Here is a 20,956-nt window from a genome sequence, read left to right as displayed (position 1 = left end):
TAACATTGTTGGAAAGTAAGGATATACCTTCTGTAGATCTCTTACACACTTTGCTACCCCACCATCTCCCCAGCTATACTAATTCCTATACGTCGAGGTCCACGTATAATGTTTGCAGTCCCAATGTTGAGCACCACAGAGTGTCTTACATGTCATACCAGCTGAATGAACAGATGTAACTCCAAGAACTTCCAAAAAGGTTAGGTCCAAGGCCTTGAGGAGCCAGATGGTGGCTATAAATGGCAGTATGCAGGGAAATAGGACTTTTTAATATTCCAAACCCAATCTTCACAAACTATTTCTTAGTTTTGTTAAAAAGCCTTGCTTTTGATACCTTCCCTACAGGTTGTGCACTAAATGGACCAAAAACTAAGTATCTGAGATAGCAGGCTTAGGTTTCTTTGGCCCATTAGCAGCTTTGATGATGACAGTCATTTGCTCAATTTTAATAATAATCATTTGCTCAATACTGAGTAGTTAGCACATTAAAATTCAGTCCTTTACTTCAAGGTTTTTAGAAGAAATTTGAAATGATATGGTTTAAGAAACCAAATTAACACAAGATTAGAAATTTTAATATTTCATAGAATATTGATATGTTTTGAAAGTTAAATAATCTTAAGAGATCCAGCTGGAGTATATAACTCAGCATATTTTTTATACTTCTACAATTTCAGATTATTATTTTGTCCTGTGCTACTGAGCCAGAGCAGGAAATGACCCAGACAACTCAGTGTTAAGACAGGTAACCTTGCAGATACTGGGCTTCAGTTCCAGACGGCAGCAATCAACTGAATCTCATAAAAAAGCAGGTTGTGCCCTGGCTAGTGTGGCTCAGTGGTTAAGTGCCAATCTACGAATCGAGTAGCCACCGGTTTGATTCCCAGTCCAGGGCACATGCCTGGGTTGCAGGCCAGGTCCCCGGTGGGGGTCATGTGAGAGGCAACCACACATTGCTGTTTCTCTCTTTCTCCTCCCCTTCCTCTCTTCTAAAAATGAATAAATAAAATCTTTAAAAAAAAGCAAGTTGTAATCTCTTCTTGCCTTCAATTTATGAAACACAACATCTGTGTTTTGTAAGTGCAATAAAGCAAAACACAATAAAACAAGGTATGCCTGTACAACTGAAAGAGACACAAATATGCACACTGAGGGAGACATTATATGAAAGAACATCTGTGTACAATAATATATTGGGTCACATTCATCCACTCTATGAAACATGCAACAATACACTTAAAAGAATATGAATGCTGGACCTTGGAGGCTTGCTAGCAATGGGAGTTAATAAGATATTATACAAAACTGTACCTGAACAAAAGTGACAAGTTACAAAATCATAAAACAACCGATTTAAATTGTGCAAGTAAACAGAGACTCAAGACAGTTTCTTAATGAGTACTTTTTGGTTGCATTTTATTAACTACTTACCCAAAAAATCAACAAAAAGTGTTTTTAAATAAAACTACCTAAGGAAATTATATAAGTATTTGAGTAACTCTATTTTGAAAACAACAATGGTTGATTATCATCAAAACAATACCTAAAACTCAGAATAGACAAAGATAAAAAGCAATGCTATTTAGTGTTGTGGAGAAAACTGATTCTACAAGCATGGCCACTTGGGACTACAAACTCACCTATCCTGTAACAGTTCCACCTCTTTGAATGTATTTGAAAAAATTGGGTATGTGCTCAAAAGTACACCTCCCAAAATAATGATCACATCAAAGCCTATGGGGAAAAGATGCTGTAAATGTAATATGTAATACCACAGAAAAATATTCCTTTTATATAAACTGAAAGCACACTTCAAACAGTATAATTTTTTAATCAGTGTTGTGCTGGGGTAATGGAGATTTCTAAATCTTACTGAGATAATGAGTTCACAGCTGTACACATTTGTCAAAACTCAAATTGTACAATTAAAATGGGAACATTTAATTATATGTAAATTATACCTTAATAAAGTTGACCTGAAAGGAAAAAAAATGTGTAATGTACACCTTGAGCTTACTGAGGGTAGATACTGGGTCTTAATTTGGGGAGGCAGGGCTGGCTCTTTATTCAGCTGAACACTTGTTGGGATTTGAGGGCCAGAGCTATACTGTTTGACCAGGCATTTGGAAATTTGAGCAAAAGAAATGGGAAGAAAGAGAAGAAAAAATACCAATAAGGTGGCTTACAGCCATTTGTTGCTAAATCCTAACTCTTCCATAAAAAAAACAATACTTGCAAAAAGTAGATTCTTTTGTGGAAACTGATGAAAGGGCTGAGCTGTGTATCTGAGTGAATAGCATTTACAACCCTAGAATCACAGACAAAAGGAAGTCTCAATACTTGAAGCTACTTGATAAATGTTCAAACCCTGGGCAGGGCACTGGCCTTCTAGGCTAAGCAATTGGAAAGATAGATACATTTAGTTAAAACTCCGAAGTGTAAGGACTGACACGTGGATTAATCCTTAAAACTGATTTGAATGTTCACATACATGTTTCGTTTAATACTCAGAACCACCTCTGAAAAAACTCTGTAGAAATGTGCACAGAACTTATTAAGTGACAACACAGACTAGAAGCCCATTTTAGAGTCAAGAGCTCACTTCACAGTTACAACTTGGAATCCTCAGCATCTAGCAGTGCTTTTACACCTATGTATCTGCATTGGGTGAATGACCAACAGTTATAACCAAAAAAGGTGTATGAGAGCTAAAAATAGAACATTTTTCTTAATTTGTTCTGATATTGTAAGAAGTACCCTTAGAGCTGATGCAGGAGTCATCAAGGATAGGGGAAAGGGTAAACCCTTGAAACACCACATGCCTGAATCTCTTGGCATTTTTCTCTCTCTAATCCTTTTCTTCTCCAATATCCTAGCTTGAAGGCATGCAACTCTCTGTCTTGAGAGTTGGGGTTGGCCCAACAAAGGAGGGGAAAGATTCAACTGATTTAGAACAGAGGTATTTATAGTATACACTAATGCCTAATTTTAAAAAACCAACAGGTCAGATAATAGGTGGGGAAGGGGTCCTTCCCCTAAACTTAATCAAAATAAAAAAATGAGTATTTTTTAAAGTCTTCTAAAGCCTGGCCTGTGTGGTTCAGTTGGTTGGGCTTCATTCTGCAAAGCAAAACTTTGATTCTCAGTCAGGCCACAAGCCTGGGTTGTAGGTTCAGTTGCAAGTCAGGGTGCATACAAGAGGCAATCAATGGATGTTTCTCTCCCCTCTTTCTTTCTCCCTTCCCCCCTCTGTATAATACATACATACATAAATAAAATCTCTTTTTACGCCTGATAAAATTTCTAATTCTGCAAGACTGAGGTCAAACCAAGTACTGCCACTTCTCAAGGGCTGGGCCAGTGGTCAGGCAAAAACTCTACACTGGGGACTTCCAGTCAAAATGGAGGTATGGGCAAATAAGCTTCACATCTGCACAGAACTACAGCAAAAATAACAATGAGACTACAAAACAAGTATTACTCAGATTCATCAGGAAATCAAGCCACATGGAAGTCCGAACAACCAAAGATTTAAAGAAGCCACATTCACCCAGACAGGTAGGAGGGGTGGAAGTACAGAGAGGTGGGGAGGAGCTGAGGTTCAGAGTGGCATGGAGAGATAGGTTGTCCCACATTCACGTGTGGTGGATAAAAACTGGAAAGGATACCTCAAGAGCAAGTGATCCTAGCCCCAGACCAGACCACCCAGCCCAGGGTTCCAACACCAGGAAGATTAAGTCCCCATAACTTCTGTCTGTAAAAACAAGTGGGGGTTGGGGCAGCAGAAGAAACTGCAGGTTTCTCAGGAGACTCCTCTTAAAAGGCTCGCAAAATTATCAGGACTTATGCAGACCCACCCCCTCTGGGATTCAGAGCAACAGCTAAAAAGGCACAAGTGGCAAATGAGGAGAAGGGGAGAAAATGAAATGACTGCAAACAGCATGAGAGTTGGGAGACAGTTTCCTACCAGGCAATCTCCAGAGGCCAGGCAACAGCACTGTCCCCTTGCAGAGCCACAAAGCAGTGAAATGGGGTGCCCCACCCTGGCGATTATCTAACGCTCCTCCCCACATGATTTACAGGTGCCTTTTCTACAACAGGCCAGGCTACTAAGACAGGAAGTCAACAGAGCTCTACAGAATACACAGAAACACAGGGAGGCTGCCAAATTGAGGAAACAAAGTAGGGCCCAAATGAAAGAAAATGAAAGAACAGACCAAAACTTCAGAAACAGAACTAAGTGAAATGGAGATATGCAGCCTATCCGATGCAGAGTTCAAAACACTGGTTATCAAGATGGTCAAAGAACTCACTGGGTACTGCAACAGCATAAAAAAGACCCAAGCAAAAAGAAGGTTGTATTTAAAGTGAAATAAAGAAAAATATACAGGGAATCAACAGCAGAGGGGATGAAGCCAAGAATCAAGTCAATGATCTGGAACATAAGGAAGAAATAAGTTTTCAATAATAATGGCAAGAAGAAAAAAGAATTCAAAAAACAAGGATAGAATAAGGAGCCTCTGGGACAAATCCGAACATACCAACATCCAAATCATATGGGTGCCAGGAGAGAAGGAAAATCAAGAAATTGAAAACTTATTTGAAAAAATAATGGAAGAAAACTTCCCCTAATTTGGTGAAGGAAATAGACATGAGTCCAGGAAGCACAAAACAAGTTGGACCCAAAGAGGACCACATGAAGACACATCATTATGAAAAGGCAAAAGGTTAAAAATAAAGAGAGAATCTTAAAAACAGCAGGAGAAAAGCAGATATATATAGACAAAGGTGTTCCCATAAGACTATCAGCTGATTTCTCAAAAGATACCTTGTAGGCAAGAAGGGACTGGCAAGAAGTATTCAAAATGATGAAGATCAGGACTTACAACCTAGATTACTCTTATCCAGCAAAGCTGTCATTTAGAATGGAAGGGCAGATAAAGTGCTTCCCAGACAAGATAAAACTAAAGGAGTTCATCATTACCAAGCCATTATATTATGAAATGTTACAGGGAACTATGTAAGAAAAAGACCAAAACTATGAATATTAAAATGCCAATAAATTCACAACTATCAACAACTGAATCTAAAAAACTTGTTAGCAAACAAGCAAAAACAGAAACGGAATCATGGATATGGAGGTCATTTGGAGGGTTATCAGCAATGAGGCGGTAGGAGGAAAAAGGCAGAAAAAGTGCAGGGAATAAGAAGTACAAATTCGTAGGTACAGAATAAGGGTTTGTTAAGAACAGTATAGGAAATGAAGTAGACAAAGAACTTACATGCATGACCCATGGACATGAACTAAGGGAGGGGACTGCTGGAGGGAATGGGGGTACTGGGCAAAGGGGGAAAATTGGGACAACAATAGTAGCAAAATCAATAAAATACATTTTTAAGAAACTCTACACTGGGAAATTTGCACCTCTGCCGGATGTAAATTAATGTAATTTTCTCCACTTATCCTTCTATACTTTGTGGTTCTGGGGCTGGGCCTCAGTAAATCACATTTCTGCTTTGCTATGGACTCCCTGTTAAACTCTGCAGGTGTGTGTTGAGTGGAAGTGGTGGGGTGTTAAAAGGAAGCTGCAAGAGGAGACTTGCCTTTCCCAGGCTTCTTGAGCCAGAGGTGCCTGTATCACCCAACATTCCTATAGCACATTCATCCAAATTGCAGTTTCTCACACTGAGAGAACCAGCTTAATCATTGCCCCACTCCCTAGAGAACCAGACTCTCTTCAGATCCCAGCTGGGGCTACTTCTCCCAAGTTCCTAAATTTTAAAAATTTCCAACTTTTCTCTTTGTTTTTTTCCCTCAGACTTCAGAATAGCAAATGCTTTCTACAGTTACTAGCTCTAAAACACCTTGAAGTTCTCCCTTCTCCCTTTCTGAAACCTAAGTAACAACTTTATGGATGTGATAGTTCCCATATGCTCACAAAATTGCCACAGCAAGAATTAGCCCAGTGGCCTGCATACAAATTAGTACTACCCCACCCCTCTTGCCTTCCACTCACAAAAGGATACAAAACACAGCTTGGAAATACTGGGTTGGCCAAAAGTCCATTTAGTTTTCCCCATAAAATAAAAGACACATTTTTCATTTTCACCAATAACTTTTTTATTTGGATATTTTGAGTATGTTGGCTATCTTCTAAATAGTATAATGATAATTGTGTCAATTAAGGTCTCAATTTGATCACTATAACTTCAACTCATCTACCCCACCATGGAGCATTGTACAAAAAATCTCCAGCACAAAACTTCACAAACCATTTTTGACTCAATCAGTCACAACACCTTCTCCATACGCTGCACAAATATTTATTTTTGCATTTCAATTGCATTTTTACCTTCCTTAATAAAGCATAACATGCCGAAAAAGATGGATATTTTCTTCCATCTTCAATATTAAAATGGCCACACAAAAATTCACTAGTTTTGAATTAAGTGTTCTTTAAAATGCACACTGATATGGCAGCTGTCACAATACAATCTAATAAAACTGTTTCGAATGAAGTCGAAGACAACTAAGCGCTACTAGAGCCATCAAACAGAAAAAAAATAAGCGAACTTTTTGGCCAACCCAAGAAGGGCAGTTATGCCAGCTAAAGAAATGCCAACCCCAGAGGACTTCCAGCCAAGACAGAGGCATAGGTAGACACATTGCATCTCCTTGCACAACCAAAAGTACAACAAATTTAAAAACAAAAAATAACCAGAACTGAGAAAATCAAACTGTATGGGAGCCCCACAACCAAGGAGTTAAAGAAACATTCATCGAGACCGGTAGGAGGAGTGGAGAGGACTCACAGCAAGGCAGCAACCGGAGGACTGGGGTAGGCAAGGTGGCAGTTGGTGGACTGGGTGAGGTGGCGGACTGGGTGAGGTGGAGGACTGGGAGAGGTGGCAACTGACGGACTGGGCAGTCTCACATTTGACTGCAGATAAACCCGGAGGAACAAATGGGGAAGAAGACAGACCACACAACCCAGGGTTCCAGCACAGGGAAATAAAACCTAAAAACCAATGGCTGAAAAAATATGCGGGGGTTGAGGCAGAAGGAGAAACCCCCAGCCTCACAGAAAAGTTCACTGGAGAGACCCACAGGGTCCTAGAACATACACAAACCCACCCACCAAAGAATTAGCTCAAGGGCCCAATTTGATTGTGGGTAGCATGGGAAGTGACTGAAAACTGGCACAGAGTGGAGCAAGTGGCACTGTTCCCTCTGGGACCCCCTCCCCCACATACAGTGCCACATACGAAGCCAAGTGGGTTGTCCCACACTGGCAAATACCTAAGCCTCCATCCCTTACTACTAACAGGTGAACTGAGATTAAAAAAAAAAAAAAATGGCCCAAGTAAAGGAACAGATCAAAGTTCCAAAAAAAATACAACTAAGCTACAAAGAGATGGCCAAACTCTCAGATGCAGAGTTCAAAACACTGGTAATCAGGATGTTCACAGAACTGGTTGAGTATGATCGTAAAATAGAGGAAAAAATGAAAGCTATGAAAAGTGAAATAACGGAAAATGTACAGGGAACCAACAATGAAGGGAAGGAAACCAGGACTCAAATCAACGGTTTGGACCAGAAGGAAGAAAGAAACATTCAACCAGAACAGAATGTAGAAACAAGAATTCAAAAAAAGTGATGGGAGGCTTAGGAACCTCCAGAATAACTTTACACATCCCAACATCTGAATCACAGGGGTGACAGAAGGAGAAGAGGAAGAGAAGAAAATGAAAACTTTTTTCAACAAATAATGAAGGAAAACTTCCCCAATCTGGCAAAGAAAAAGACTTTCAGGAAGTCCAAGAAGCTCAGAGTCCCAAAGAGGTTGGACCCAAGGAAGCACACACCAAGGCACATCAGAATTACATTTCCCAAGATTAAAGATAAGGAGAGAATCTTAAAAGCAGCAAGAGTAAAGGAGACTTACCTACAAAGGAGTTCCCATAAGGCTATCAGCTGATTTCTCAAAAGAAACCTTGCAGGCAAGAAGGGGCTGGAAAGAAGTATTCCAAGTCATGAAAGGCAAGGACCTACATCCAAGATGACTCTATCTAGCAAAGCTATCATTTAGAATAGAAGCGCAATAAAGTGCTTCCCAGATAAGGTCAAGTGAAAGGAGTTCATCATCACCAAGACCTTATTAACAAACTGACAGTAATAGAGGGGAGGGGGGAGGGGATAATGGGGGAAAGAATGGGAAGAGTTTTCAGGAACACGTATAAATGGCACATGGACAAAACCAAAGTTGGGTAGGATCTAGGGTGCGATAGCTGGGGGTGGGGAGGAATGTAGACCACTGTACTTGAACAACAATTTTTAAAAATTAAAAAAAAAATGAATAGAAATGCCAACCCCAGAGAGTGCTTATGCAATGACCTCAGGTCCCCAGATGGCTGGGAGCCCTTCCACTTGATATAAGCAGAAGCCACAATGCCCCGATGCAACAACTAGAAAATACAGTGGAACCTCAGTTCTCAAACTTAATTTGTTCCAAGAAACTGTGTGAGAAATGATTTGTTCAAAACCAAATCTTTGTTGCCTGAGAGACTGATCATACAGTTATCAGCATGAAAGAGTTTTCTTAGACAACTGGGATTTTTTTCCATGAACCTGGTCAAGAACTGAATTATTTGAGAACCAAGACATTCAAGAACTAAGGCCTGACTGTAATGAAACTTAGGATTCAAAAGGTGGTTTACTGGTATAAATATGTGAGTTTCATAGAAGTCAGAACCAAACCTATACTAAGATCCACCCCTCCTCATCTTTCAAAGCAGCATACCTTAGCTAGATGCTCTTCAGAGAATCTGAAAATATGGTCAAGGTAAGCCATAAAAGTGCAAGTGACCTAAACAGAATTTCATAATCTGGAGAGATTTTTGAGACTCCCAACCACCACACTACCAACTTCTCCCCAATCACATTTCTCCTGTACCCCCAATAAAAGATTGAGGACCCAGCAATCATACACACAGCTTAGCTAATGCTTTGAGGTAACACCTTCACATATTTGAGTCATGTGAATCTAAAGAAAAAGGTGAGCTGCAAAAATTAAGAGTAAGGAAGAAAATAAACTCTAGGATCTTCCTGCCAACGGATATAAATATCCCTTCTCAATCATTCTCACACCCATTATAAACCTTTTTCAATTGATATGTGATAACAGTATCACACTTAATACTGAACAAAATGAGCAACATTTGTTTGCAATTAATCATTTTTTCAAGACATTTGTATTTTCCAATATAAGTTCTACGATTACCTCTATGACATAAAAGAGAGAATACACAGAAGGATAACTTAAAACAGCTACTATTTTTTAAATCAAATTAGTATTTTAAATCAAATCAGTATTTTATTCATAAGGAGTAGGAAAGAAGACGGGAACAGATTTGAAAATCCTCACGTGGATCTTGGAGAGTATGAAGACTTAACAGTGAAAACTGCTGGGTTTCAACCCATGGAAGAGAATTGCTGATTTAATAAATGGTTCTGACACAATGGCTGTCTTCGATACACACGAAAATAAGTCTCCAGATACTTTCCTGAATCTTTCAGCAAATGAAATGCTCCGGCTTTCGTGGAAATTCCCTGTGTAGGACCTCTGACCAGCATATGAGTATCCAGACAGACCTGAGGCTGTATCTCTAGTTTCTGACTGTCCCCAATATCCCTCCCTTCTTGCTCCAACCATACATTTGCTTTCATCATAACTAAAATCAAACACCTGAATTAAATCATTCTGACTATATATGCCAGCTAATGGTAAAATGAAGTGGCTGATATTATACCAAGCAAAATTAACTTCAGTATTTTTTTCCAGTCTGCCATAAACATAGGGGGAACTGTCTACAATCACTATGAGAAACACAGTAAATATTCAATGCCCTTACTAATACTTGTAATGTTTAAAAGATTAAAATATACTGGTCATAACTTACATATATAGTATACAATCACTGTTGGCCTGATGATACAACTTGAGAAATGAAGTATTATGAAGAAGTATGTGCACACTCTCAGAATATTAAAAATTGGTGTAACTAATTACTCATAAGAAGAAACATATGCTAGTTTTGCTTTCTTTTTTAACTGATAGTAAGCCTAAACATTGACATTTTATAAACACACACCTGTGGGGAAAAGGAAGCTAAAGCCTGCTCACAGACTAGGAATGGGTTCTTGGCTGGTAGGGCCCTACTGCATCCTAATACAGGAAAACCTGCTAGGGCAAGCCCTACAATGAAGGGAGAAAGACACTAGTTCTCCAATGAACCCCCTCCCGTATGATGCCGTTATGACTAATCCATAGTTATCAATTAAGCAGTTGAAAACAAAATGGTCTACAGGGTTTTTCTTTAAAGTATATATGATGCTCAAAACCTTGACCCAGAAAGTATCAAATATTTTGTTTTTCTGATAGTTATGAAGAGCAAATTATTTTTCATCAGCTTAAAAAAAGGAAATCCTGCCAATTTAGACAACTTGGATAAACCTGTAGGAAATTATGCTAAGCAAAATAAACTATACACAGAAAGACAAATATGCATAATCTCACTTATCTGTGGAATCTTCAAAGCAAAAACAAGAAGTCAACTCTTAGTAACAGAAAATGGTGGTTACCAATGGTTGGGAGGTTAGGGAAAAGGGAAGATATTGATCAAAGGATACAAACTTTCAGTTATAAGAGGATTAAGTTCTGGAGATCTAATGTACAGCATGGTGACTACAGTTAATAATAATGTAGTATATACTTTAAATTTGCTAGGAGAGTAGATCTCAAGTGTTCTGACAACAAAAACGTAATTATGGGAAGTGATAGATATGTTTTGTGGTAATTATTTCACAATGTATACATAGATCAAAACATCACCTTGTGCACCTTAAATATGTACAATTTTTATTAGTCATAAATAAAAAATTTTTAAAGATTTTTTTCACTACAATTAATGACTCAACAATAGGACTAATATTTGTTCCCCAGAGTGTCTTAAGATCCTAGAAAAGAAAGCAAGTAACTTAAATTTTATCCCTGATTTTCCTTTCATGGCACATGTAGAAATAACAGACTGTAGTATTTCTAGTTCTTAAACCACAATTTACCTAATACTAAGCATATAAACAAGATGACTACAATGAAGGTTTTCCCAGAAGAGCAAAGGAAACAAACCCAACCAACACAGTACTAGGCAGTCACATTTCACATGACGAATGTTCCCCCTGCAGACATGGCATAATTCAGGAGTTAGCAAACACATCGTTTTGACTAGTAAACAGTATCAGTATCAAAGGTTGTGTATGAGAGGGGAGACAAAGGAGGAGCTGTCAAAAAACTAATTACAATGAAAAGACCAGGTTTCGAAAAAACTTTATATGCCAAGTTAGTAAGTTTGAACTCAACCTTATACACAGTAGAGAGCCACATGATGACATATATTTTGGGCATAATGTGGCAGTGTGGAAAATTGGGGAGCAGAAGGGGAAGGAAGTAGGGGGAGGGGGGAGAGAGAGGGAGAGACTGTTAAGTGAAGACATGGAGATGAGTTCTAAAATTACTGTAAAAAAAAAAAAGCTGGGAGAGGATAAGAGCCCACATAAAGATAACTGGGAGAACAGGAGACAAAAATGGGTTAGGAGAAGCAGAGGCATTCCCAAGGTTGAATCAATCAGGCTTCATGACAAACTACATATGGAAGAGAGGGGAAAGGGAGAAGAGTGAAGAGGTGTAAATCTCAGGCAACAGGATTATTGCTGTTATTACCAAGTAATAAACACTAGAAGTACTGATGCATTATGAAGTTGAGTTTTAAATGTTTGCAAGACATCTACGTGGTGGTAAAAGTAAACAATTGGAGAAAACTGAAACTTAGTGCTGGATATGAGAATCAATGATCAATATACTGAAGCCAAGTAAGTGAAAAATATGTTCAGGAGAATACATAATGAGAAAAGGTCCAAGGTCTGAATCTCAAGAAAACACATACATTTAAAGGCTTTAAAGGTAACAGCAGACAGGATACCGACCTTCTACTGGAAAGCTATACATTTACTTCAGAATACTGCTATTACTCAGCATTTGCCTAAGTTTAAAATAGGAATTAGAAATAATTGAGGCCCAGGGAAAGTGATTTAGCTAAGGCAGCAAAGTTTCTTAATCCTCGACATAAGAATAAAAGTCAATTTTATCCACCAGAATTTGCTCAAACTTCTCAGGGTCCAGCAAGCAAATCTAATCTCTAAAGATAAAGATATACTACCGCTGACAAATTTTTAAAGGGGGGGGGGGGGGGGGGGGCAAATGCAGCATATTAGATGGAACACCTTTCTTATATAAAATGCTTTCTTAGAACCACGTTCTGTTAAATCAGCCTTTAAAATCCCTACTTCCATATGATAGCCATAGTCCTTTCCTGGAGGAAGAAAAAAAAAAAAAAAAAAGAGGGGGAAGCGTACAAGGCTGAAGGACTATTTCTAAAGCAATGAGGGTTTCAAACGTAACTAGTTTTATGAGTCGCTACAGATTATATTACCTACTGAAACTTCTGCTTTGCTTCATATAGCATTGTCATTTCTTACAAGTATTAGAAAACCTCAGCTAAAAAATTTTTAAAGGCATGAAGTTCAGATACATGCTACAATATGAATGAACCTTGAAAGCATGCAAAGTGAAAGAAGCTAGACACAAAAAGATGGTATGATTTCATTTATATGAAATATCCAAAAGAGGTGAATCCATAGAGTCAAAAAGGACGTAAGTCGTTGCCAGGAACTAAGGTGGAGAGTGACACTAATGGATATGGGGCTTCTTTTGGAGGTAGGAGGGTGATGAAAATGTTCTGGTGATGGTTACACAATTTTGTTAATATGTTAAAACCAATGAACTGTACATTTTAAAGGGGTAAATCTTATGGTAAGTGAATTATATATCAAAAAATAAATGAGGCATTTTGGTTTTCCTTTCATATTCAGTAAGATTTTAGTATTTATCTATGAAGTAAAGACTGGAATAGCAAAAGAAAGTGAAGGGAACGTTTCTATACTACTTGATTATTTTTAGTAAATAACTTATATTAATTGGACTTTTAGCAATTAAGTCATAAGCTACTTCTGAAGAAAACCTTTTCAAATTAAAAGATCAAATTTAAAGTGTGGTCCAAACAAAGACATGCTGACTCATGTTACAGTTTTAGTACTGCTCAAATATCTTCCTACAGTTGGGTATGTTAACGTGGAATAACTTACTATTCCTCCATCCCACTTTTCTATTTCTCTTTCAAAATTTAGCTCAAATCTCACCCCTTTAAAAATCTCTTTCCCTGAACTAATCATAAGGGTTCCCCTACCCAGACTGTCACATCTTTGGTGTTTTCACTGTTGCCTTTGTTTTCTATATTGAGAAGGTACTGGCTGTATGATTTTATGTATATCCCCCACATTCTACCTATCTTTGCAACGAAATTAAGTACACACGAGGCCACTATTTCTGCAAAGTGCACACTAAAATCATCTGGAGATCTTAAAACAAAAGCCCCAGCAACTGTTTAATTTATACATGCCCCAGATAATTCTGACACATAACCATGAACTAAGTACTCAGATCAAAAATAAATGTTCAGCACTGACAGTATGTCAGTTGTTTAGAGTGTCCTCCCGATGCAACAAGGTTGCAGGTTCAATCCCCAGTCAGGGCACATACAAACCAATGTTTCTCACTCTCTAAAAATCAATAAAAATTATTTTTAAAAAACTGTTCACAGGCACCCTCCTGCACCTTTCCTATCCCCCTTCTCTCTCCCCCAGGTGCACTACCTTTACCTTTTTCCTAAGCTAAAGAAAGGGCCTGTTCTTTTGCCTCTGTGACTTGTTTCCTGAGTCCATTTCTTCTACAACTCACTTTTACCTGTAACTTTCTAAGTAAATTTTCTCTTATAATTTGAAAATAAAAATAAAAACAAGTGTTCATACAAAACATCTTCTAGTTCCTACCACTTAATACCTCAGCATCCCACACAACAGCAGATATATAAAAGCAGATAAATAAAAGCTGGAAGGAGAGAGAGAGAGAATTAATGAATATGCATGAGAATATATAAAAATGCATAGCATATTCCAGAAGTCCTAGAATATGCTAGTAATGTAGTATTCAAATAGGCCTAAGGTTTGGCCAAGTATTCACTGATCGCTAATCACAGTCAGTGGTGGATGGAACCTGAATGGAGCTTCCAGCACATTTGGTTTAACCCTTATCTGAATCACACCAATAAAGACAGAGTGGACAGAGTGTTGTATCTGAAAAAATAGATACATAAATAGGAAGAGCTCTTTTACATCTAAAGAAACTTCAAGCTTTATAGCTGTAAATCACTACGCCTCCAACTGTAAAATGAAAACTAAAGCAAGAATTGTATGTGCAGGTGCAGGGGGAGTCATACTGGAAAAGTACTTCTTCCTTATTCTCTCCAAATGGTAGTGGGGAAATTAAGTAGGTACACATTCCCTGAGTAGAAAACACAAAATTCAAACTACAATAAGGAGACTTCTGGTTAAAAACAAAAATAAGAAGAAAGCTAAATAATCACTTAGACTCTACACATGGACATGTTTTCACTTCATGTGTCCAAATAATAAAATATAAAAATAGACGCATTTCCAGTTATTACACACAGGCAGCTATGTCCAGGCACATTCCATCTACAGTACCCACAGTCTACACAATCAGACTGTCTGGGTTCATATCACAGCTCTACCAACCACTAAGCACTCTATGCAGGTTTCTACACCTGTAATATAGAGTTAAAACCGTACCTGTGTCATCGGATTGCTGTTAAAATTAAATAAATCAGTGTATGTAATGTACTTAGAACAGTGCCTAGTACACAGTAAGTATTCACTAAAAGATGCCTATTTTACACATTAAGAACTGTATGACCAATCTCCCTTCAAGAAGAGATGCCACACTACACTATGGTAAATATGATTTACAGACTAAGTATTAGTTTAACAATTCAAAAAACAATACTATGCCCAACAGTGCTTGATGCCAACTCTCTTAAGTTAGTAGTAGTTCTTGATGAGACCCTAATAATGATACACTATGCACAACACACAGGACTTCTGGAATATGCTATGCATTTATATATATTCTCATACATATTCATTAATTCTCTCTCTCTCTCTCTCCTTCCAGCTTTTATATATCTGCTTTCTAAGTAAATTTCACTCTATCTCCTCTTCAAATTTAAAAACCCATCACAACTGTGATGACTACAACTGTAATGTCCAAAGCCCCAGCTGGATGCTAACCTCATTTTCTCATTTCTGGTGGCATATGCATCCATAACTCACAACAACCAATTTAAATGTATGTTCAGAATCCATACTACTTGAAACTATAGCATAAATTACTTTCTTCTTAAACCAATTTATTCTGGAATAAACCAAACTACTAGGTGTAAGGGAAAAAGCAAAGGTACTGACTTGCAGGCTGGGACTCCAGTGATTCAACTTCTTTGGCCTACAGACGCATCAGAGAAAAAAAAAGGAAGGTGTTCTTTCCTAGGTAAAATGTCATGGCTGTAAATGGTCACAAGTGTGAAAAAAATTCAGAACTTCCATTAAAATAAATACATAACATTTCTGATGTCATCATCATTTAACATGGTGGATACTCAGAAAGTGCTTGATAATGACAAAACTCAGTTTCTATTGTACGAGTTGATCAATCTGAACTAAAGAAAGTGCCTGACACTCAACTGACTACTATTTTTAGCTTACTTTCAATTATGCCCACATTTCATAATCAGCCCTTAGGTAGTATATTAAACAATATCCTTACAGCCTGAAAATTTAATCACTACCAAAAGTAGTCTAGGGATTCTTAATCTGGAATCCATGGAGACAGAGGGAATTCACAAATAAGCTAGTCAAGAACCTGAATCGCCAGAAGTTATATGCCAAAAAATATTGTTTATTGTCCTAGGAAGGTCACAAAACTCAATTGGGACAACCAAAAGAGCTAAAAACCACACTGTTCCCAGTAAAATTTTTACTATGAGTTTACCTGTTTCCTAAAGATGTTTCAACCACAATTTATAAAAAGTCCATCTTCATCATGATAAGTTTTTCATGCCTTTTTAAAATGGATAGCGGGACATTATCGGCCAAAGATTTTTAGGGCTTAAAAAAGGTAGTTTTCTAAATCACTTTTCTTACTAAAAGCTACCTTATGTACTAGAATGCATATTAAATGAATAACTTTTAAATAGTGAATGGAAAAAAGAATACTACCTGTATTTTTAAAATCAAAATTATTGAAGTAAAAAAATAAATAGAACTCAAGTCTCAAAGCAAAATCAGATCCTATCACATTTTAAAGAATTTGATACTAAACCTCACAACAGAAAAATTTAAGGAAAAATGATGAAATTCTAATCTCAGTTTACTGGGTTTTAATCAAGCAAGTCGACTCCTTCAGTAAGCTAACTATGGTTTCATAAGGTTATATTTCATTGTTTTCATTATTAATTTTGAGAAGACAAAGCAATGTCACTGTCAACGCAACATGGAAAGCTGAAATAAATTTGGTTTTGACCAAGGCCACAACTACCGATCTCATTTATTTGTTCCCAAAATAACTCTGGTTCTTCTTTGTAACAGAGGGATTAGGGAGGATCTCTTATTTTAGGTAACTTTTAACCTACAGAACTTTAAGCTTTAATTGCTCAGTCACTTTTAGGGACCAAATGAGCTTTGGCCCTGGAGGGAAAAAGAGAAAAAATAAAATTCTAAAACTTCCAGCTGAACACAGAACTGCCAAAATTCAGTATTAATTCACACATGTGCAAGATACCACTATATATTAGACTATTCATTTCAGCATTGTTTGTGTGGCAAAATTTTGGGAACAATCTAAAAATTATCAATAAGCAATTAATTATATTAAGGTCTAACCACAAGGTTCTACTAAGTCTCTCTGGTCTTTCTGGAGGATACACAGTAATGGTTGTCTCAGGAGGAGAGCTGGAATGCTGGACAGATGAGACTGTTACATTTTCCTCTATATACCTTTAGAACCTTTCAAATGTTGTAGTCTATGTATTCCTAAGCGACAAAATAAAAGACTGACTAGTTTATTAATGAATTTATGGGTGGAATTAGAGGCTGACTTTTAGCTCAGTGATCAGTTCAGATGGAATCTACTAAGCAGTAACAATGTCAAATTATAATATAGAATAAATTTCCTAAAACTTTCTTGCAAAGAAATTGAAGCATATCCTTTCATTTGACCAATATACCAGTGCCTACTACATGTTCTAGGTATTAGAGGGATGCCCAAATCATTTAAGAGTCCTGGCCTTAATAGGGCTTTAGTAGGAGTAAAGATAAAAAGTAAATAATGTAACTTGGAGTAACAATAAATACTAGACCACAGAGAGGGGAATATAATGATGAAAATAAACTAGGGTGAGGGAGGAGGGGGAAACTGTGTTTGAGGAAACTTATGGCAAACCTTTCAGAGGACATGACGTGTGAGCCAAAAACTGAACAATATGAGAAATCAATGCAATAACCAGAGGGAAAGCCCTGTGACTGGAGCAACCCAAGGAGAGACATGCACGATATAATCCCAGAGGTAGGCAGATCCCAGCTGCATGGAGGACCTTGTAGATGGGGATGGGAAAAGGGTGGGGGGGGGGGCGTCAAAACTTTATTCTAAATGTGATGGAGAACCTTTGCAAAGTTCTGGGCAGGGGAATGAATGACATGTCCATATTTTTAGATATAGTAGGCCAAAGCAACAAATAATAGAACTGAACAATGGTTTCAGAGATGGGGAAATTGGTCTGATTCAGGATATATTTTGAAAGTAAAGCCTACAGAATTTGCTCCTGGATTGGACATGGGAATCCAACTAGGTGAATAGTTAACTCTTATATTTGTATACTTAGAGGTCTCGAAGTACTTTTACATATATTATTTCATTTCACAATAACAAGAAACTGAGGAAGATCATGCTGAGTCAAGATTCAAATTCTTCCTCTTGCCAGTTTTAAGACCCTAGAAAAGTCATTTCAGTGGGTTTCTAGACTATAAAACGTATTGTCTACTTCACAAGATTCCTGCAAGTATCAAATGGTTGAAGAATTCTGCAAATGTAAATAATGGCAATTTTGAGGTGGACAGCAATATATCATAGTTGTCCAATGAAAGGCAGTATGTTCCTATCATTCAGGACAGTCGAGTTATTACTCCCACCACCACAACCATTATATTTCACAAAGAAACTTGTATTGTGGTTGTCAGAGAATAGGCAACTTATTTTTTTTTAATCCTGATACTTAAAAATAGGCATTTTCATTTTCAGTGTCTACATAATACAAAATACAAGCATGGGCACCAAAAAAATAAATAAATAAATAAATAAATAAATAAATCTTTTAATCCTTCCTAAGGATTGGAGAAAGCAGCTCTCTTAGGATACAATATAAATGGCATTAAAGTAGAACCACTTACATTTTACAAAATAAAACCCAAATCACAGCACCCTTCGTTAAAAAGATACTATCAACAAAATACTGCAAAATTAAAATTATACAAATTATCGCTGACTTGATATACGTAGTAAAATGTAAATGCCTAGCCTAAACTAAATTATTGTGCATGAAATGAATCAAATGAACACTTCAACCTATTACCTTAAATCATTATCACCTTAAACAAGGTTACACATAATTTACTTTTCCATCCAAGGCCTTCATGTTGCGGCAGAATATCTCCAGATTCAAGCAAAAATGGAAAACTTTAAGTCAAGTCTTTAATTCATAATGTATTTTGGAGAATATCTTGAATGTCATATTATGTACTTAGTTGATAACCTGAATAATAAATAATTATTTGAGTCTATTTACTGTACAGCTTTCTCCTCTACCCCTAATTTTCAACTGGGACCTCAATAAACAACCATTGGAGCCATGTGACTGCATTTACAACTAACACCACACTGCAAAGCCCTGCCCATGTATACTTCCTTGGACAAAGTCAGCGACCAATCTGTAATACAGTACAACAAATTTAACACTATGAAGGTTTACATGATTAGACTCAGAATTTCTACCTCATAAACTGTCCTATTTCTCTAATCAAGCACCTTTAGGTCAGAGATACGCCCCCCCCCCGCCCCCGCCCAATCTCAGATATATTTAACTACAATTACACGAAGAACTACCGAATACAATCATCCTTCAACAGGTCTTTCACTTAGTATGCATCTCCCCCAAACTCTGAAACAAACTACAATAAATACACGTTGAGGTTGTATCATGCAAAGTGATGCTACAATTTAATCACCTTAACGCACAAACAGGGTGGGCAAAAGTAGATTTACAGCTGTTCGTATGGAAAATACAATACTTAATAATTAATATAATAAACTGTTTTGCGTAGTCACAACTGTAACCTACTTTTGCCCCACCCTGTATTTAACACACAAATTCAGCTCATTTTCTTCGTTAAAACTGACCAAAAAATTTAAGATTTTGTTTCTGAGAGTTGCAAGCAGCATTTCACATCCGAAGACTTGACGATACTGAAGATAAAGAATTTACAAATCCAAGATCCTGAATTTTTCATGGTTCCATATGTACTTTTCAAAGTACAGTATTAATAAAGAACCGAAGAACGGTTCAATAATTAAAGCACGCAAAATCGAAAGCCAAAAGATTTCACAAGGTCCCCCATTCCTGCGCCCCCCAGTCCTGTATTAAACTACTTCCTCTGAACAGAAAGCTCTGAGTTGCAAACCAGAGTAAAATCACTTCGCGGAGATAACGGGCGGAAATAGATTTTAAAAAGATCGCGGAAGCTAGAGCAGTCCGGCGCAGGGCCCCCCGGTCCTCGGACCCCAGAGACCAAGGGTAAGCATGTGCGGACGGCGGCAGGACGCGCGGCCCTCCCGGGGCACAGGGCCTGGCCCGGCCTCAACCCTCCCGGTTCATTCATTCTGAAGCTGGGGTTGTCGCATCCCTGCACTCCCACCCGGACCGAGAGGGGGATCCGAGACCGAGAGACCGTGTCGGGCCACAACCCCCGCTCAGAGTCCGAACCCCGCCGTGATTCCCGCGCGCCCGCAGTCTCCATCCGTGGGTGGTCTGAAACGCCGCGGAGGCCCGCGCCCAAGACCAAAACCCCGCAACCCCACCCTCCACCAAAGCGGGGACCAGACCTTCCCCGCTCTCAGGGGGCCCCTGGAAGCCCAGGGTCTCCGCCGCCTGGCTGCCCCACCGCGGCCGGAAGTATCCACGCGCCCCCTCCCCAGCGCCAGACTTCCCCAGCCGCCGTGGCCAGACCCTCTCCGTGCTGCCTCCGGCCTCCTAGCGCGGGGCGGCGGAAGCGAGAGGCTGGGCCGCCCGATCTGCCAAGCGGGAAAGAGCAGAGAAGGAAGCCGGAGGCCGGCCTGGGCGGTTACCTTGATAATCCTGCGGGGCAGCCCGGCCATCTTGTCAGATCCCAAGTTCGGCCTCCGGTGTAGTCTCCGGCTCCGCTCAGCTCACGCACGAGTGGAAGTCCCAGGCTCCACTTCCGGGGAACGTTGCCGCGCCCGCCGCCACTGCCGCTGAGGCCCCTCGGGAAATGTAGTCCCTGTTCCGGAGCTGACGCGGGAGGGTTTCCCTCAGACTTCACCCCCTCCCCAGTGGTCCCCGCCCAGCTCCGGCCAGGGGTGGCGGAAGTGACGTAACGCGACTGGGCTGTAATTTAGGGAAGGCGGGGCGGAGCCTTGGCGCTGGTGACTGAGCCGGGCGTGCGCTGGTGGGGCGCCAGCGCCCCACCGGCCTCCAATCTGCTGCCACACCCTCGCCAGAGGGGAGGTTACAGATGGCGGGCCGCCGAGGTAGCCCTTTCGTCGGTTTGTACGTTCGTTCATTCAACGTTCGTGCATTG

General features: G+C 39.0%; 1 protein-coding gene across 1 annotated transcript in view; it reads right to left on the bottom strand.

Moving 5' to 3' along the window:
- The window catches only part of UBE2N (ubiquitin conjugating enzyme E2 N), a 36,156-nt gene extending 15,456 nt beyond the window's left edge, over positions 1-20,700 (bottom strand). The window contains exon 1 of the mRNA XM_028531815.1: positions 20,484-20,700. Within this exon, the coding sequence (XP_028387616.1) occupies positions 20,484-20,513 (30 nt within the window). The 5' untranslated portion in view covers positions 20,514-20,700. The remainder of the gene's footprint in view (positions 1-20,483) is intronic.
- Positions 20,701-20,956: the final 256 nt, after the last annotated feature.

Source organism: Phyllostomus discolor, chromosome 2, assembly GCF_004126475.2.
Source record: "Phyllostomus discolor isolate MPI-MPIP mPhyDis1 chromosome 2, mPhyDis1.pri.v3, whole genome shotgun sequence".
Taxonomy (NCBI): domain Eukaryota; kingdom Metazoa; phylum Chordata; class Mammalia; order Chiroptera; family Phyllostomidae; genus Phyllostomus; species Phyllostomus discolor.
This window is presented reverse-complemented; position numbering and strand designations above follow the sequence as displayed.